General features: G+C 37.1%; 2 protein-coding genes across 2 annotated transcripts; one reads left to right on the top strand and one right to left on the bottom strand.

Moving 5' to 3' along the window:
* Positions 1-882: 882 nt before the first annotated feature.
* Positions 883-13,340, bottom strand: LOC140928821 (protein YIPF3-like). Its single transcript, XM_073378606.1, has 11 exons — positions 13,221-13,340; positions 11,796-11,866; positions 11,098-11,188; positions 10,575-10,681; positions 9,464-9,512; positions 9,085-9,177; positions 7,730-7,861; positions 7,045-7,164; positions 4,711-4,834; positions 4,074-4,208; positions 883-2,101 (listed from the first exon to the last, which is right to left on the bottom strand). The coding sequence occupies exons 1-11, from the start codon at positions 13,299-13,301 to the stop codon at positions 2,070-2,072; spliced, it is 1,035 nt and encodes a 344-aa protein (XP_073234707.1). The 5' UTR covers positions 13,302-13,340; the 3' UTR covers positions 883-2,069.
* Positions 13,318-19,643, top strand: LOC140928822 (tRNA (guanine-N(7)-)-methyltransferase-like). The gene is made up of 8 exons (XM_073378607.1): positions 13,318-13,467; positions 14,537-14,679; positions 14,818-14,876; positions 15,596-15,721; positions 16,419-16,489; positions 16,627-16,669; positions 17,754-17,855; positions 18,849-19,643. The coding sequence occupies exons 1-8, from the start codon at positions 13,391-13,393 to the stop codon at positions 18,969-18,971; spliced, it is 744 nt and encodes a 247-aa protein (XP_073234708.1). The 5' UTR covers positions 13,318-13,390; the 3' UTR covers positions 18,972-19,643.
* Positions 19,644-19,651: the final 8 nt, after the last annotated feature.

Genomic DNA, 19,651 nt, shown 5'->3' with positions numbered 1-19,651 from the left:
CAAATTTCACTCGCCTAACGGCTCGTGAAATTACGTATAACAATTTCGACATGTCACTCGTGGTATTCATGCCAAATATCGCTACAAATCATGCTATTACCTAAACAAATGGGTCTATTGAGGCCTGGTTCATGCGGGATTCACCCAAACTACTTTACCCTCGTGTTTGTCACGAAGCGCTGTAATGATAATTTTGCAAGTTTACGTTTTTCTACTAGTGTGACCAGGCCCAAAACAAAAAAACAAAAAAAAACTTGTGTGACCAGGAAATTAAGAGTCATGATAAGGGCTTCTTGTATTTTAAAGAGTGATACTGATCGACATGACATGACATGATTACAATACAAGCTTAGAGGGACAAGTTAAAAAGAACAAATTACTACAGAACTGATCGATTGGAAGCCATTCGCAATATTTCACCGATTTCAGCGAGGAAAACAATAGTAACGACACTAAAAGAAAGCTAATGCAGATTACATTTCATTAGGATGCCGGCAGGCAGGCTTTCTTCGTAAGAAAGATATGCTTGACATATAGATGAAGCTTTCTATAAAGATGTGCTTGATGTTTGATTGAAGCTTCGTATGAAAACTCTGTTCGAAGTAAGATGTCTAATGATGTACTTCTCTAGCTTTACAAATGTAATCAAGTGAAGGGTAAACTGTTTTCCTAACTGGCGATTGGCAGAGTTTTTTTGTCGTGGTCACTTCTTGGAAAGGCTATCGGGACTTTTTGAAACGAGACCTGAACTCCAAATTCAACGCCGACTCTCTAAACCACCTACATGTAAACCAGATTGGGTCAGGACAATCTCTTAATTGGACAACTGTCAAGGCTATTCTAGTTCATTTTGAGGAAGTTTTAATAGTGAAATGAAGACACTTTATGTTTTCCTCGGCAATTTTAATAAATATCCTTTAGTTAATGATTTTACTGTACACGTTAGAAATAAACCATAGTTTCTATTTTTGTCACACCTCCTAAATAAAGATACATTTTTTCTCAAGGCTCCCAACAAAGAAATTATAATACCAACAGGATCGAGTTAATCTATTCCCTTTACACCAAACTGAAGGAATCAAAAGTTCGAGGAAGTGAAAAGACAACTTCTACGTGACTCCCTTTATTACTAACGCTGAACTTGTTTTCTAGAGTTAAACAAGTTTCAGAACTACTTTGGGCAGAAATAGAAAATAAGAAAAAATATACCCCCTTCCATTTATTCGAACAAGGTAATTGCAAATACCATACAGGACGAGACCTGTGTAGATCTATGAAAAAGGATTGAATATATGGAAAGCTGGTCGAAAAAACGGAGATGGAGATCGGCAAATTGGCCGTCAGTCAATACTTTCATTAATCTTTTCTCCTTCGCTTTAAAGGTTGTACATCTAAGTCTAGTTTATTGCCTAACAGAGCGTACAACGCATCACATCAGTAATGAAATTTGAACCATAGAATTCAGGTAATTTTTCTTTTTCTTTTGTTTTTGAGCATAGTAATGTCTGCTAATGAAGTTGAAACAAAAGAAAAACAAAAATTACCTGAGATAAAAAAATTAACTGCAACATATATCTATGAAGGGATCTCCTTTGTTTATAGACTAACTTTGATTACCTGCTAGAATCATATAGGTTAAAAACTCGTAATTTTGGAGGGTCCGCTCTCAAATCATCATCCGTTTTTTCCTTCCTTGATTCTCTTTTCTTTTTCTTTTCTTTTGTTTTTTGTCTTTTCTTTAATTCTGGGGACTAACTTATGGAATTGGCCACCACGTTTGAAATATTAAGTACCTAGGTAGCCAAGTGGACGCGCCGGGCTTCTACAGAAAAAGGAGTTTATTTTATGCGCTTTCTACAATTCGAGCTTGAAAGAAAAAAAATGGTTGGCTACGCCCTTGAACTAGGCAGTCGCTTTCTTAATAGACATTTTATAACTGACCCTAAAACCTCAGTCATGTTTACAACGTAATGATTCAAGAACCGTTCATGAGGCAAGTCCGAGAAACGCCTCGAAGTAGAGACCTAAGTCACCATAGTGAGTATGGTCGTGTTAGCTGCTTGGTTCATTTACATCGCCACAGCTGGAATTCCAGTTAAAGCTGAAAAGAAGGACAGGAAAAAGAAAACCTGAATTAAAAGGGAAAAAGACAACTAAAAATTGTTTAAAAGAGCACTTTTCAACCATTATCTTGCTCAGTATTAATCATCGCCACACCGGGGGCTATGTCACGGGGATATTGCTTGCCCACCTACCCCTCCCCTAAGCCACCATTAGAGAGTTTTAGATCCGAGTTTACCGCGAACCTCTAACCGCGGTTTGCGGTTACTCGTTTGCGGTTCGACGATCAAACATAATTCGATTTAGGTTGGCGATGGATTAAAGAAGTGGATTCTGCATATTTTTCCATTTAGAAATAGAAGAAATATCAATCAGTGAAAATATAAGAAATATACTGTAAGACTGGGTTACCTAGCAGCAAAGAGCTGTAAATTCTTACATTAGTTCTTCTTGCAAATTTATGTTTTCAAGATCCAATAGGATTTATCAGATTTAGCATTTCGCCCGAATTTGTGCCTCTGTTAATGGATAAAGACTTGCTCCACAAGATTTTTGTATCATTGCGTGGGATAAAACAAGAATTATACGCTAAGAGCTTTCAGGTAAATGACATACGTGAAAACCTACCTCCCCACGTTGAAAACGCACGTCGTAAACCTCAAACGTGACGCGAAAGACTTGTCACGTGACCTCCAGCGGTTAGAGGTTCACGGTAAACTCGGATCTAAAACTCTCTATTAACACTTACATCATGTTGGCTTAGGGAAGGGGTAGGTGGGAATTTTCCCAAAAACGTATAATGATCCGCCAATTCTGTGTTCAAGTCATCAATTAGTACCTTTCCTCATACACAAAATGCTCCTGTAGAGTTGTCAAGGAGATATCAAACTAATTTCATCAGAGAGTAATAATAATAATTTTGGTTAATTTCTGCCGGTGCAGGATAAAAACTTGGGATTTTTCTTTCAAGTTTCAATCCATGTCCATCCTTACCATTCGTAGCAACACATTGATGCAAAGACACATTTAGGAGCTTTTAAAAAGATAGCAAATAGAGTGACATATCTCCTTTAATTCGTATTTCCACTGACAAAATATATATTGGGCGCTTTTCATTCAACCAAAACATTCGCTTTGAATATTCGGCTACTTCCAGTAGCGAATTGAACGACGAGGTATACCATAATTGTCGAAAATTTTTTCCCAAAAGTTTTCTTCTATTCAACTTTCATCCCGGAATTTCTAGAATTTTCGGTTGAATGGTTCGCATTTGCGAAACCCAGCAGTTTCCGGAATTTAGGGGAACTTTTCCGGGAAATTTCTGTACCATTTGCCCCTGTTCCCCAATTTTCAAAAGTTTTGGTTGAATGGAAAGCGCCCATTATCTAGAATCACGATCAGTTAAAATGCAACACCGCTGGCATCACATCCTGAACATTCCATTTTCCCGGCAAAAGGGGTAAGGTCATCGCGGTGATCATGTCCCTTGATAGTGAAAGGGCCTTGGTCTTTGGGGTAGGAACTTTTTACCAGACTTGGACAAGAGGAATATAAACCTGAAGACTGTGCATCGGTACTAATATAGGTGACTACAGAAATCTACAGCATTGCCAAAGCTACAAATTCATTATCATACATTCCTGCTAACTAACACGTACTCTTTCTACAGCAAAGTGACTATTCCGTGCCAACGATGAACGAACCCGATCATACACAAACAAACCACGATGGACAATTATATGATACACTTGTAAATTACATATGTAAAAGTTTTATCAAACTGACCCCTGGTTACAAGACATGACTCAGCGGGATATGAATGCATAGTTTTCAGCTGTGACCGAGAAAATTATTGCAGGGGTTCATTTTAGTAGCCTATGATTACAGCCGCCTCGAGCCGCTCCCCACCGCTAGCACGTCTCTCGAGGCGTCCCCAGCGTTGAGGAGCAAAGAGAGGTGCCTGTATTTGTACGGTGCTGGTTTTTTTGTGACATGTTACTCATCACACTTACTTCCATTCATGCTTCTTTTGACTCTAGCCAGGTGTGTTGTCACTTTGTCAGCGCTAGCAGCTGAGGGCACAAAATTCTGCAGGGAAGTGGTCAATGCTTCTCTTGACTGCCGTGACAATATCAAGTCAACATGCTCTGAAAGTGGATTTAATCAAGAGGAAAGGTAGCTTTATGAACTGCAGGAAACATAGGGTCGGACTAATGATCTTCACTAAAAAGACAACAGTGTTAGAAGCAGGGCGGATAAAGGTTGGGCGATGAAACGAGCGCATCATAAACATATGAAACTGTTTATCAATATTCTTATGAAACGAATTTATCTGTTTTACACTGTAGGCTGAAATTACCGAAAGAAAATAGAATTTTCGGTTTGCAAAAAGAAAAATTCTGCTAGCCTTCGAGCGCACCGGAAGCACGAAAAGAGCACTCGTGCCAGTCCTACTCCGCATCACACATCAATTGAAGAGTGGAGTGCTCGTTTCATCGCCCATCTTTATCTGCCCTGGTTAGAAGTTCCAATCTAAAATGGCCTTTGCCCGCTGTACTTCTATTGAGGGGTGGAAGAGCTGGTGATTAGGACAAGATTCTGTGGTCGTTGGCTGTGAGTGGCTAAGCAATAGACTAAGCGCTTACTTACCTTCATAAACACTGTGATAAGCAAAATGCAAGTACAACAAAAACAGCAAATGCACAGCTGCCACAACACCACCAGCTATCAGGCCCTGACGGCGATTAAACGTTCGGCTCATAAAAACAGTCACCTGCAAGGCATAACCAAAAACACCTTGAAGCATGTTTTACAAGACAGAAAGGTAGGCATTTGAAAGGGAAGGCAAAAGGGGGAATTCAGGGGTACTCGCCTCTCACACGTATTACTTTGCCCTTCCTTTCATCTGCCAAGCAGGCTAAGATGGACCTACACGCTACCTTTTTTGGAACTATTAGCTTACTGAGTTACGCTTTATGCAGATGTTCTTAGCACTTCATCAAAGAAAATCTGCATAAGAGGCCCGTGGCCAATAACACAGCAACTTTAATCAGGACAACTCGGATTAATGTTAATCCGTGGATTATAATAATAATAGATTATAATATGGTTATTATAATCCGGTAATAGATTATAATAATCCAATAATAGATTATTATAATCCAGCAATAGATTATTATAATCCAGTAATAGATTAAGGCATGGCAAAAATTGGAAGGATTAGATTATTATTAATAATAATCATCCACATTAATATTAATCTCTATTATAATCCAGATCAGAGCTATGACAGACAAACTGCAGACATTACACGCTGAACAAGGGACTGATGGGACATAACACTGATCACATCAGTCACAGGATCACTTGCATATGTTAGAGCTGGTAGCGATGTTGAGCCTAGAAGTAAATGAAAAGGAACAAGCACCTCTGGGCCAGCGAGTCCGTGTGGTGGGCATGTGTTTTTACAAGAAAGGGGAACTTAAGAAAGGGAATAACTACCAGCTGCGTAGGAATCGCAACAATCCCAAAGACACTAACTGTTTCGAGTTTCGGAGCCGGCATATCACGATGGCGACTATGAACATGAATTTCTCCCGTCTCTTGGCACCCTTCGTGGATGAAAATATTATCTGGGAACTGACATGGTAAGTATATTGTATGTGATGTTAAGTTCACGAAAAAAATATTTCAGCTGTTTTAACAATTAATTATGGTGGGGCATCATGTTCGTAGCTTTGCATTTATTCCTAGCTTAGTGGTTGAAGATGCAAAGTGGAGTAGGGGAGATTCCGGTCGACCAGCAAGAGCTCACATAGCACGCGTGGTGTTTAACGTTAATGAAAGGGATGCCGAGCGAGTAGAAAACGCTTTCAGTGACTTTGAAGTGAGAAGATCAGAAGCATGAACATTGTAAAATCTGTCGATGATGTTGTTGTACAGGAAAGTAATGCGCTGTAATACATGTAAACTGAATAGAGCAAAATTCAGAATTAAATTAATGGTGTCATTTAATTATCAATTCAGTTAATTCTACAGTTTGCAACATAATCTACATCTCTTTTCAGGAAGAACATATGGCAAATATTCCTTATACGAAAGCCTACACGCCAAACATAAACAAGCAAATTAACAAACAAACAGATCCTCCAAAGGGGCATACATACTCCTTTATTACTTAAGATTTTTATTCTATTCTACGTTAAAACTCTTGATGGCCCTGCAAAAAATTGAGTTGCAACTGTATTACCAGCAGAGCCTAGACAACTGCTGACTTCTGGTACTAAAATATAATAACCTATAATAAGGAGTGCGGTTATTGACTGAATGTAATTAAGAGTTTTGTTCACAAACTACTAGCACAAGTAGCAAATTCGTCGTGGTTAGAATAGAATATTTTCTTTATTGAGAGACTTGTACAAATTTGAGCTATGTGGGATTATATTTATCAGATTAATATTAATCCTAATCGTTTAAGGTACGGCTCAAAGCTCAGTTATGGATTATAATAATCTATTACTGGATCTAATATTAGGATTAATATTAATCTGATTAATATTAATCCTACATAAGATTAATAGTAATCCTAATTGATCAAGGCACAGCTCAAACCTCAGTAATGGATTATAATAATCTATTACTGGATTATAATAATCTATTACTGGATTATAATAATCATTAGGATTAAATATTAATCCAAGTTGTCTTGTTTAATGACTGACCCACAACAGCAATCAATACAATACAATAGCCTTTACTTAACGTGGTCAAATTTGCTTAACTAAATAGCTACTTTACAGACATGCCAACAAGTTAAGACTTACACCATTAATACGTTTCACTATTCACTTCAACTTTTACTGCTATGACTTCCTCGCACATAATTTGTTAAAAAGGTCAGTCATTGTCACTGACAGCCCTCTAAGAAGATTATAAGACGCCGGGGTTCAAAATGTCTACTTTTACTATTTTATTGTGGCTTACCAATTTAGCAGCTGATAATCCACCAAATACCAACCACAGAGCATAGAAGAACGAATGTGAATGGTGATAGCCAACAGTTGTTAAAAACAGACAAACAACATTTCCAAATAATGCATAACCCTGATGAACAGATAAAAAATGAAAGCAATGTTGGACAATGCTGAATGCATGAGAGTCAAACCACAGCGTGTTTCTCTCTCTAAAGCACTGACGGTACACAAAGTACTATTGTGTCACTGAAAGTTTGTTGAGTGCTCCAAGTACCAGTAGTGAAGCACATACAGCAAACAAGGAGATCTGAGCACCCATCAGGCAGTTACTTACCAGAGGTCAAAGGCAAATTGGCCAATCTTCAAACCATAAAACCAAAAAGTTGGTTTGCATTTATTAGCAGTGGTCACTCATGAAGTGGTCATAAATGGAGGTTAGACTGCATAAAATAATCTGAATATTGTCTCAATAGGAATTTTCAAACTCCCAAAATCAAAGTCTGTCGAAAAAGTTTTAGCTGTGCTTGCAATGAAAATATCCATGTTTAAAAAATCTGACAAAAAAAAGTACACAAATAGACAAATACCCTGCCTGACAGGCAATAAATAATGTGGAAGGGGAAGGGAGGATTTTGGGCACACAAGCACACAAAGAGACAAATAGACTGAATCTTTATAGCTTTGCTCATACTTACTGACAAGGACAAAATCTGAAGAAAAGTGAGGTGAGTGTTACACATAAATGACACCGAGTAAAATAATGCAGAGCCACCAATCCAGTATCCAAAACAAACACCAAAAGCAGTTCCCATCAGTGTTCCCTCTTGCTGTAATCAAAGAACAAAAGAAAAAGAAAAACTGTCACTAATACACGCATACAAACTTATTAACATACCCACGCTTTTCTAAGTTAATGCACATAATTTTATTTTCATCAAAAAGGAAAGAAAAATTGAGATAGCAATAAAAACTTAAAATTAATTAAAAACAAATATTTATTTCTGTAACAACAAACACTCCCTCAGTGATCTCTTAAAAGTTTTAAAATTTATGATGTTTTTCACTGATTTATCTAAGGAGTTCCATATCTTAGTTGCTCTGTAAGAAAATGTTCTTTGAGCGCATGTAGTAAAACACTAGGAAAGTTTAAATCTGTATGGTTACTGGTGGAACAAATATGTATCTGACTTCTTTTCTTAAATTTTTCACATAAAGAGGTGCCAAACTCTTAAGGCATTTGACTCATAATCAACACCACACCCACGGTCCAAAGAAAGTCAGTTTTACAGCCTGCCATTCGGGCAAGCTGTAGCTAGCACACAGTGTATACTAGCCCACAAGTCATTTCAACTAGCCCCAAAACCTCCTTTGATTAGCAGGATTGATTACAATCCTTCTGTAATTTGAATTTCCCCCCAAAACAGCACTTGCCCATCAGGCAAGTTAAGAACAAAAATCACTAGCCCAATAGCAAAATCCGCTAAGCCCCGCGCTATCAGACAAGACTTTCTTTGCCCACTGACACCCCACTAGGGGAGGTCTCAGCTCCCAAAGTAGTAACCCAGCCTATACATGTAAGTCCTAAGAGTGACCAACAACAATAAAGGTAAAGAGAATTGATAAAAGGATCATCTCAGGGAAAATTCTTTGATCTGCTATCAAATTCTCTCAACTAATTCTTTAAGGAAATGTATGGAGAACAGTCTGAGTAATTTGTATGCCAATATTGGGGCTTAAAGTGTGAAATCACTGCACTTCAGAACACTGAAAATGCATTCAATTGAAACGGGAACAGGAAAACATTCTGGATAATTCTGGAAAAGCCAGTCTGATTAAAAAAGTGAATGAATGAATGTTTTCAGAATAATGTGACATCAAATGATGACTAAAGAATTTTTCATATACATAATACAAGAAATTTTTGACAGTTTTGACTCAAAGATATTAGCTATAAAGTGAAGCTACTCTAAAATTCGAATTAAAATGAAGATTATGCATGTATGTATGTAAAACTCTAAGCATAATTTAAGCACTGGAAAAATTTTCTCACCACTGTGTGTCCAGAGGTTTTCATACCGAACAGCAAAATGGCAATAAGCGTAAACACCAACATCAAAGGGCCATACAGTTCACCAACTACAGTCTGTACAAAGCAAGTAATAAATAACATACTTATGAAAATGTTAACAGACTACTGGTACTTTAAAATTTTATTACTTACTTACTTACTAAACATTACTAATTACTGGAAAGGAGTCGGTATTTATTATGTCCCTACTAAATGAATGTATTTATAAATGCCAGAAAAGACCTGCCACAAAGAAGATAGGCAAAGGCCCGGTTGAACAAATCACACCATTTCAGAAACTTTGGACAGAAGATCCCACATCAAGGCAGGAATACATGATCACACACAATAATTATGTTACCTGAGGTGATGCTGTAGTTGGCATTTTGGGGATCAGTGAATAGAGCAACCTGGAAATAAAGTTTAAAATGCATACTGAGAGGTTGGAAAATAATGTCAATATGAGACTAATAACTTAATTTTTTAACTTTGATTTTATGGATGTCAATAAAAAGAGGTTTCACCTCACCTGAGCAAACAAATACGAAAACAAATGCAAAATATTATTTATTTATGAAATTGAAGCACCAATACAAGAATAGCATGTGCAAGTATTTTTCTTGCTTGGTCATAAAATACATGTAAGCCAAGTTGACTCAAATATGCTTTTTCAGATTTAGATATAAGATGAATTCCAGACATTTGAATGAAACAAACTCTCACTGACAGGTTCTCATTGATGCACTCTTTGATCCAACATCACAATTTTATTGTTCTGAACAATTAACTCTCTGTATGATAGACACAAAGCAACAATTATAAAATTGGGACAAAAACTAAATCAATTTATTGGACTGTCCACAACAAGCTTATTCTGATGCTCACAAATCAAAATTCTTCCTTCTAAAGTCAACTTTACAATCTCGCTGCTATGTGTAAGTTCATTTTCTCAGAATAAATATTCCTTGTACTTGGATTGGTACTACAGTCACTCCAAAGGTAAATATAATATTATCTCTCTAATGCAAATGTTCATTAACGAATTTTTTTGATACACCCCACTATTATGGGCAGTCATGTTCACAAGAGTTTAATGATGAAAAGATACAAAATATATTATATAAACACCAATGAAATACCGGGTGAGCTTCTGCGCAAAAACATGATATCGTCACACATGAAAATAATATGTTATCTTCACATGTGAAAAGGTCACCCTTGCTATGGCTACAAAATAAATAGCCCCTTTCACATCAAAAAGCTATTAAAGTGAAATGGTTTGGTATTTCATTGGTGTTTATATAATAAATAGAACATTACAAGGTCGCTTGGAGATACAAAATTTCTCTTTGATCGAGTGGTAAAATATTTTTGAACACGAGAAGAGAAATTTCATATCTCCGCATGGCCATGTAATATCCTCTATGTATGACAGTATTGGTTAATTTAACACACAGGATAACACAACATACCTGTCACGGACCTGTACAGGCTCAACATCAAAGTATGGCCTGAGTATATCAATGTTAGCATACAGATCAAATGCTCTTTTGGCTGACTGCTTACCAGCCTGCCAAACCTACAAATTAAAAATCAAGGGTGACCGTTAACACTAAGGATTAATACATTTATATCCTTCTGTAAAATCATGTGTACAATGTACAATAAACCACACCTCTATACACTTGAGTTAGCTCCTTCTTTCTCACAAAATCTTGGCATGTCCAATACTCATTTTTCGCTAGTAGTTAAAATCAATATGATTTTGAATAATAACAAAACAAAAAACACTGAATTTATACCAAACAAAACAATGAAGGCCCCTTGACCTGAAATTCTTTCACCTCATTGAAACTTTCTAAGGTAAAAGGAGTATATGTACACTGTAGAGTACCTCAATTTACTAGGTTAGAACATATAAAACTAGATTTTAACATCTCTAAACAACACTTCTAAAACAAACATGTATGAAACACAAGTATTTCATCTGCTTACATATCCTCCAACTTCTTGCGCCATCCTCTCTCTGATTCTCTCCATAAATTCTGTCTCAGATACTCCCTGTCGACTAGGACTTCCTCCAGGGCTGCCAATTGAAAAAAAGCCATTCAAAAAAAGGGTTTTCTAAAAACACTCAACAACAAGTAGAATAATAAAATCTAGGTCAATTTTGCACTTGAACAAAATCCTAACTTAGCCCAAAAAACTCCGATAAGAGGCTCTTCAATGAACATTATTGGGGGTGGCTCGTACAAATCCTGTTGAACTTTTTTTTTTTTTTTTTTTTTCTGTTGAACTTGTTATGAGGAAAATCACTTTGAATTCTTAACATTATACACTAGAAATATACATGACTTTTGTACCCTTTCTTGGGAAGGACAAGGGCTTTAGGAATAGGCCACAGAGTAGCTTGTTGTCTTCACTAAAAGATGCTTTGATAAATCATTACAAAGGGTGGTGGCCAAAGTATCAATTTCAAAAGAAAAGATTCCTGGTTTGAGTCCACACATAAAAATTGCTGTTATCTTTTTCAGTAACTGTTACTCTTTTCAAAAAGTACTGAAAACACAAAAACGTTGATCTGAGTCCAGCTACACGTAAGATTGACCCTTGTGGGAAAAACTTTAAAAAAAAATTTCTTAGAGCAGTCTATTTCATCAATTTCTACTTTTCCCAAACACAACAGAACTAACCTTTCAACATTTCCAGGTTCTGACTGCAGATCATCAGTGTTTGCAATATCAATAACAGCAGAGGAGGTGTCCTGTGAGATTAAAATAATAACCAAATTGCATTTTATATTACATTTTATCTGTCCTTAGTTGTCTCTGTTTGCAAAAAAGAAATATCACCGTGATGTAAACAGCTGAGCTGGATTCACAGGAGAATATTACTTTCATCTACTGTAACTATAATTCACAGAGCAGGAAATGATTACTGAAATGCTATCAACACTTGGTCGCACCTTACTTGACCAATCAGATCAATAACCAGGAGTTCAATACCATCAAATGACGTGATACAACTCACTTTGACTCTGAAGATGACTACTGCACAGGTTGGCAAAACGTCAGTCACTGTCAACAACAGTCCTATTCAGGACTACATTCACTCAGACAATTATACTCGACCTACTTATGGAACACATGGTCTCTTAATGAGAATGAAGAGTGAGATAATAAAAATATTATTTCCCCCTCTAGTTAATTGTGTAGTAGTAAGGCATCTCCATAACACTGTTTTAACAAAGGATCACAAGTTTTTCAGTAGCTGGTCGTTTTGCCCTCTCATCATTTGGCTAATGTCGTTAGCAAAGTTCAACGGGAATATGCTTTAAATATAAAATTTTGGCTTTTTGCAAATGAGTCATCAGTATTTCCTTCATTTCTGGTCAGTAAAGTAAAAAATGAAAGTTTCCCTTGCACACACAACCTCGGTGAATGAACCAGACAAGTGTGGCAGTTGTGTACGAATGCATGTAAAAAACTCCAGGAATGCTGTTTGTGCCAATTGGGCACAATAATATAAAGCATTTTTTGTGCCCAATCAGGAGCCAGCATTCGCTTGACCATTTGGAAATGGTCTAGCAGGAGTCAGTACCCAGGGTCTCTTCCGCCCGAGCATGAAAACTTTCATCGCACCTTTTCTCCCAACCCAACTGACTGCCCCTGGGTCTCCGAGGGTGAACTTGGTACAGTGTGACATATCTTCATTTAATACCAAGAAGCTTTAATAATTATTTTCCAATTTATAAGTACTTAATCAATGATTCATTTTTTATTAAGGTTTATATTATTGAATTTTAAAGCTAATGACTTATTTACTTTACAATTTCAAAGCTAATCCCAAATACGGCACATGGGAGTATCACTGCAAAAGAAACTCAAGAGAAACTAAAAAAATTAAATACGAATAAGATATTACCAAAAATCAATAGTTTTCTGCCATGAACTGCTTGGTATGGCAAGCAAATTAAGCTTTTGAATTTTTCTGCCTCTTGTGACGTCTTTTATTTTGATAACTTTGCTCATGATTTTGGCCATGACGCAAGTCTTTTAAAAACTCCCTTTCCGTCTTATTGAATATAGAACTTAATATCATTGTTAAAATGGATTTACCTGAACTAGATACCAACTAGACGATCGACTCTCTTCGCTTGAAGCGGAACTGCTTTTATCCTCGTCGCCTAGCGTCGCCATATTGGATTGAAAAGAACGCTGGTGGTTGCAAAGGTTTCTGGACTCTTTATGCCCGCAAGGGACGGTGGGAGGAGTAAAGGCTTTTCAAGATGGCGGCTCTTCCGCAAAAGAAGTACTACCGCCAAAGAGCGCATGCCAACCCCATGGCGGATCACACACTTGAATAGTGAGTAGCCTTTGATTAACATGATTTATATGCTAGTTTTTGCTAAAACATTTTCGGTTTATCTCCGTAAGGAGGTAAAAAACCTGCCATCAACCACTAAAACAGGGTCAGGATCCCATGCCAAGAGTTTGGGGAATCCCACTGCCCGAGTAAGGTTCAAATCCCGTACCTCGTCAAAAAAGTTTGATTTTTCCCGAATCCTGCAGTATTCTTCCCGGATCCCGAGAATACTCTTCCAGAACCTGCTAAAAGCCATGAGTGGTGCATGTAGGGGACATTCCATTTTTTATTCGCACCCCTGCCCCCCGGAAGATGACCAGAATCCGAACCCTCCGATTTATGTCGACGTTCTATGAAAAAGGAAATTCAAAGGGTTCGTTCTCTGTGTGCTCCTTTGAAAAATTTGTCTGAAGGGTCAAAATTTTGTGGGCTTTTTGGAAGAAAAAATCTGAACTCCCCCCCCCCCCCCCACCCCCTATTCGAAAACCCCTCATCCTTAGGGGCCTGTGGATACAAAAAGGAACGTCCCTAGGCTGAAATGTTAGAAAAGTAATGATGTTTCTGCACAACCCCATTTTTCTCTTATTCCTACATTTTTTACTCAAACTCTATAAACACTTGCGAGTTAAATCAGGCTAATTTTACCCTCTTGTATGTGTACTAGTTAGATTAATCACATGCTGGAAATAATACTGTAAAATTTGCCGCCAATGTGGCTGGGTGTCCTTTATCTATAGCATTCCTTTGTGTTAACTTATATATCACAGTGTAGCATCATATTTGACACATTTAGTCCAGATTAGATAAGTTTACTGTTACTGTTCTAAGCATTAGGAAAATACCAAGGCAAGACAAGACAAGATGATTTATTAAACAATGCAATCAGCCTTTAGGTCAGGACACTCAGCTGAAAAAGCCTTGATCAGACTCACGGATCAGATTCTAAAAAACATGGATAATGACGAATGACATGCTTGGTGGTTGTCTGGTGAAGGATGTTGAAGTTTTGAAATGATTGTTTGAGGTTGATTAAAATTAACAACATTATTTCCTCTTTTGCTGTTTCTAGCCCTGTTTCACCAGATGCCATGGATTGGCATAGTTTGTTTCCCGCTTTCTTTCCTGAGAAGGTTGAAACAGATGAAATCACACATTCAAGGTGCTCAAAAGTAGAGTTTGCAGACATTGGCTGTGGTTATGGTGGCTTGCTAGGTGGGACAATAAATAATGCTAAGTGGCATGTTTTCACTCTCTGTTAGCTGTATTAGTGCAATAAATGATAACAACATAATCCCAATACTTGCCTACCTGTTGGTTAATTTGTCTTTTTTGTCCTTTTCTTGTTTTTAGTTGATCTGTCACCAATGTTTCCAGAAACTTTGATGGTTGGAATGGAAATAAGACTCAAGGTCTGAAATGAGATAATCTGTTCTCTGAAACAAAGTGCTAGAGTTTGTCATTAAATAGTTACTGAATTAGTCTAGTCGCTCTCCTTCACAGCCCTTATTTCTTATCAGAGGTGGCCTCTCCTCTAAGCCTGGTGGTTTCTTGAAGTCTCCTTGCCTAACAACATGCTGTATTCTGTAAAATTCATTTTATCAATCAACGCTAATAAATGATGATGATTATGAATCCTACTCATAGATATAATATTCAATTACAACAATAATAAAAATTGTCGTAGTGTTCATCATCATCATCTACTGCTTATCCTGATGGACGTCGCGTCTTTGACCGCACAGGGGAAATGACTTTTGTTTCCGTTGTTATCAGTCTCAGATTGTTGGGATTAGTTGTTTCAGAAAGTAGGGTCCCTAGTCTTTCAAGATAGCTTGCCCCAACCAGTGTCCAAGGTAGAAGGATCCTATGCCTGGTGCCAGTTATGGGAGCCAACACTATGGATTATGACATCAGGTGCCTCCTCAACAACATCCATCACCCGCTGCCATGACTTCACGTAACCGTGATCGGGGGGCTGACTGGGTACTACACCATGCTCACAGGTGACCCATAGGCTAGCGGAGGGAAGGAATTGCCTTACTTCTCCCGTTGGTAGAGGATACCCCTACCCCACTAACCTAGTTGTAGTGTTAGGTAAAATATAATGTTTCTGCTTTTTCAAGTCTAGGTCAGTGACTATGTGAGTGACAGAGTGACAGCTTTAAGGAAAGCTCACCCAGGCAAATATCAGAACATTCATGTTATCAGAACAAATGCAATGAAGTATCTTCCAAACTACTTTCACAAGGGACAGGTGGGTCACAAAACCTCCAGTTTACACACTTTTTGCTGTAGAGTGAAAGCCTCCAAAAATCAAGAACAGTTAATGGCAGTGTTTGTTGGTGATGATGATGAAGATGATGGTGATGATGATGATGACAGATCAGAATGATCACAGTCAAACAGCATTACATCATTGTATTGTTTAGGCCGATGATAATGGAAGTAACAAAATTACAGGCGAACCTCTCCACAACTGCCATTTTTTGTGCCTAGTTCATGCTTACTGTGTACCATAATCATGTTAAGCCAATCATATATAATGTATAGAGATAAAATGCACAAAAACTTGAATTATGTCTTGAATCAAAATGTTAACGTGACAAAACAAGCAATGTTTGCAACATTCGCTATAAGTATGGTAGACAATTAATTTGCTTACTGCAGCTGTATAAATGAAGCAAAATCAAAATATGAATGGATGAATTATGAATGAAAAACTTTATTTAAGTGTCTATGTTTTTAGCTGTAAGCTAATGGGGGACACAATGATTGCTGCGATTGATCATAAACATGCCAGTTCGTGTCAATTCTTGACGTTTTCATCAGTCGCTGAAAAAAACTGGCCGTTTTCATGAGGTTATTTTGGCAGTTGGGGACATGCATGAAGAGAGGTGGCCATTCCTTTTCTTGTAATCTAATATGCAACAATACTTATTTCATTTTTGCAGCTTAAAAAGATGTTTTTCTTGTTTCCTGATCCACATTTTAAACAAAAGAAGCACAAGTGGAGAATAATCAGGTGAAAATTCCATTTAATCTTTTTTTTTTTTGTCATTTCACATGAGATTGTCATTTTCCACAAAATAATGTTAGCACTTTATTATTTTATTCTGTTGTATTCAGGGAATTGAGCCAATAATGATACTTTCTTTTTAGTCCCACCTTGCTGGCTGAATATGCATATGTTTTGGCAGTTGGGGTAAGTAAAACAGCAGTAATCTTTTTATTTATTATTTGTTTATTTATTTATTTGATTTGTTTAAGGTTACAATATTTGATAGTACTTAAGAAATAATTACAATATTGAACAGGAGGTCTAATTCAAGCCTTTCTGAACTTTTCGAAAATTGTCAATTTACACCAATTTCATTTGATTACATAGACAATTTTGGCTAAGAAAATACGGTTTTACATCATCAATACTATATATAGGTGCTTACATGGAATATATATCAACAAAATATTGTACAAGTGTGGAATCACTGTTTCATTCTACCTCTTTACTCATAATAAATGTTGTCAATATAATGTTCTGTTGCCATACAATAAAACCCTGCAACTGAGAACCTGGATTTTTCCAAGTTTACCTTAACAGGTTCTTATATAAATGATAGTTAATTAGCCCAAGTTTAGGCTATTTAGGTTCTTATTTTCTGAAGAAAAAAAATACAATATGGCTAAGAGTGCACATTGCATTTACATTGCAGCTGTAGTGGTATGGCACCTATCTATTCAAAGGGGATTCTCACTTTTTGACTTTTTTTATTTTCAAAATCTCACTTGTTTAACTACAATTGACTCTCCATAATGTCAGGGATTCTCATAGTAAAAGGCTGAAGTTGATTGCCATTTGTTGGTCCTCAGAATAGACAGAATGTACTTTAATTACTCTCTTTTTATCATGATCTTTTTCTATTATATATATATTTTAATTCTTTTAAAACTGTTGACCACTATAAATGCATTGTAGTTTTATGACAACCACCAATGTCAATTATGTGTCTGCCTTGTCACTCATCTATAAATCAGGCTTTTCAATGAGTAATTAACGAAATTACTAAATAGATACAAACTAGAGTGCATCTGGTTTTGTATTCTTCTATTCATTGCTTTTTTCTGTAACATAATTTTTTTTCTCTTTTATTGTGGCCGTCTCAACTAACTCAGAAGCTAATTACCCCTATAAAGCATTGTCCTTTTATAACTGGAAGATGTTGAAGTTGTAAGTAGTAGTTGTTGTTATTGACAGTAAAGAACCGTGCCTTGTTGTTTCTGTGTTTTAGGGTCTTGTGTACACAATAACTGATGTACCTGACTTGTGTGATTGGATGAAAAAGCACTTCACAGAACATCCATTATTTGAAGAAGTCAAAGAAGATGAGCTGGTAAAAAATGCCTTTTGTATCTAGCCTCCCTGGCTATCTTAACATCATTAGAATTTATCATTCACGGCTTTCTCAAAATTGGGACAGGTGGTTCTAAAAGGGATGATGATAACCCAGGACCAGTGCAAACTTTGAATTCAAATCAGAGCTCTTACATAGAAATTCACGTAAAATATATTTGCGTTTAATTTGACATGTCGATATTCTAAAAATGACAAGTTGAGATTGACTGGGAAAATGCCTTTGATGAAAAGAAGGGAAAGTGGATTAACATTAAACCCCGGCTAAGCAATAATTGGCCTATGAACAACTCCTCATCACTAGAGATGTTTTGCACGATAGAGACTCTCCCGCGACATATCTTTAGTGGCAATAGTTGTTTGTCAGCCAATTAGTGCATATGGTCATTTTAAAGCGTCCAAACATCAAATTGGTCCCTGGAGTCTTAAAGCAATTTTCCCTTTGCCTCCGACTTGCTAAATAATGTGACTGCTTGTTTGATGATGGCACAAGACTAAAGAACTTCCTAATTATATGCAGTCTGTCTCTTGAATGACCGAACATCCAAAAGTAGGCGGTCTTTTAAGGCAAGTGATTTCTTCCCAAGAACATCTTGATATGAGGGTCCCTAACTCATCCACTGGTCTCCTTCTTGTCTCTCTCTCTCTCTGTCTGAAACATTAATAATAAGCGAGTGGGAGAAGCAAGTGGGGGAGGGAGAGGCATGCGTAGTAGTCAGAGATGGACCCACATTTGAGTTTACATTTAAGTAGATCATAGCAGTAGTGTTGAGTTCTATCAATAAGCAGTGACAGCCAGCAGAAAGTGTCCACTGCTTTGCCTAGTTTGCTACTATTTATTGAAGAATATTGAGAAAGATTTATGCCAACCCTGTTGATACAATTGGTTACCCCACTCAAACCAGCTGCCTACTTCAAATTTCATTAAAACCCAGAGAGTCTTTATTGATTCAATTGCACTTTTTTCTTTAAGGCACAGGATCCAGTGGTAGAAAAATTGTACGAGAGCACTGAGGAGGGACAAAAGGTAACAAGGAACAGTGGAGTCAAACTTGTGGCTGTGTTTCGGCGTATCCAGGATTCGTATGGTCAGTAAAGTGGATCGGTTTGTCCGATCGGTTTTAAACTGGCTCCTGGTAAGACAGTATCCTGGACAGAGAAGACTCTTTAGGAAGCTTTGCTTTCAAAAGTGCCATCTTAAATGTAAGCCATTGCCAAAGGGAGCTAGGAAAAGGCAAGTCCACACAGAAGAAGAGCCACTCAGCCTTGGACAGAACGGGATATATTCAATCATAGCCCTCGGTATTTTGCCTATTGTTGGCAACAAATCCGCATGACAGGGATAAAAATAACTTTTCCGGTTTAGTTATCATAAAAAGGGGAGAGAAGGGTAAAATCTTTTTCATAATGACTGTTCAACAAGGCCGGGTCCAATAAGAAATGGAAGCGGAAGACAACCCTGTCAAGCCAATACAGCAGTTTATTAAAGAGTCGGGCTTCTTGATCTCTGCTCAGTTAAGGCCTCTTTTTGCACTTTCTTGAGGCTCCCTCTTTTTTAAATTTATATTTTATTTTTGAATTACAATCTCTACTGTGGGCGAGACAAATTTTTGCCTGTTTTTCACTGTGTTTTTTGGAGACTAAATACTTGTCGACGGATTCGCTTTTCTCCTGTGAAAGTTAAAGCTCAAATTTTAAGAAACGACCAAACCCTGAGGCTGGATGAAATCTGCAAAGACTTAAACATTAGACACAAAACAAAGAGTAAGTGTATTA

This window comes from Porites lutea, chromosome 2 (genome assembly GCF_958299795.1).
Source record: "Porites lutea chromosome 2, jaPorLute2.1, whole genome shotgun sequence".
Classification (NCBI taxonomy): domain Eukaryota; kingdom Metazoa; phylum Cnidaria; class Anthozoa; order Scleractinia; family Poritidae; genus Porites; species Porites lutea.
This window is presented reverse-complemented; position numbering and strand designations above follow the sequence as displayed.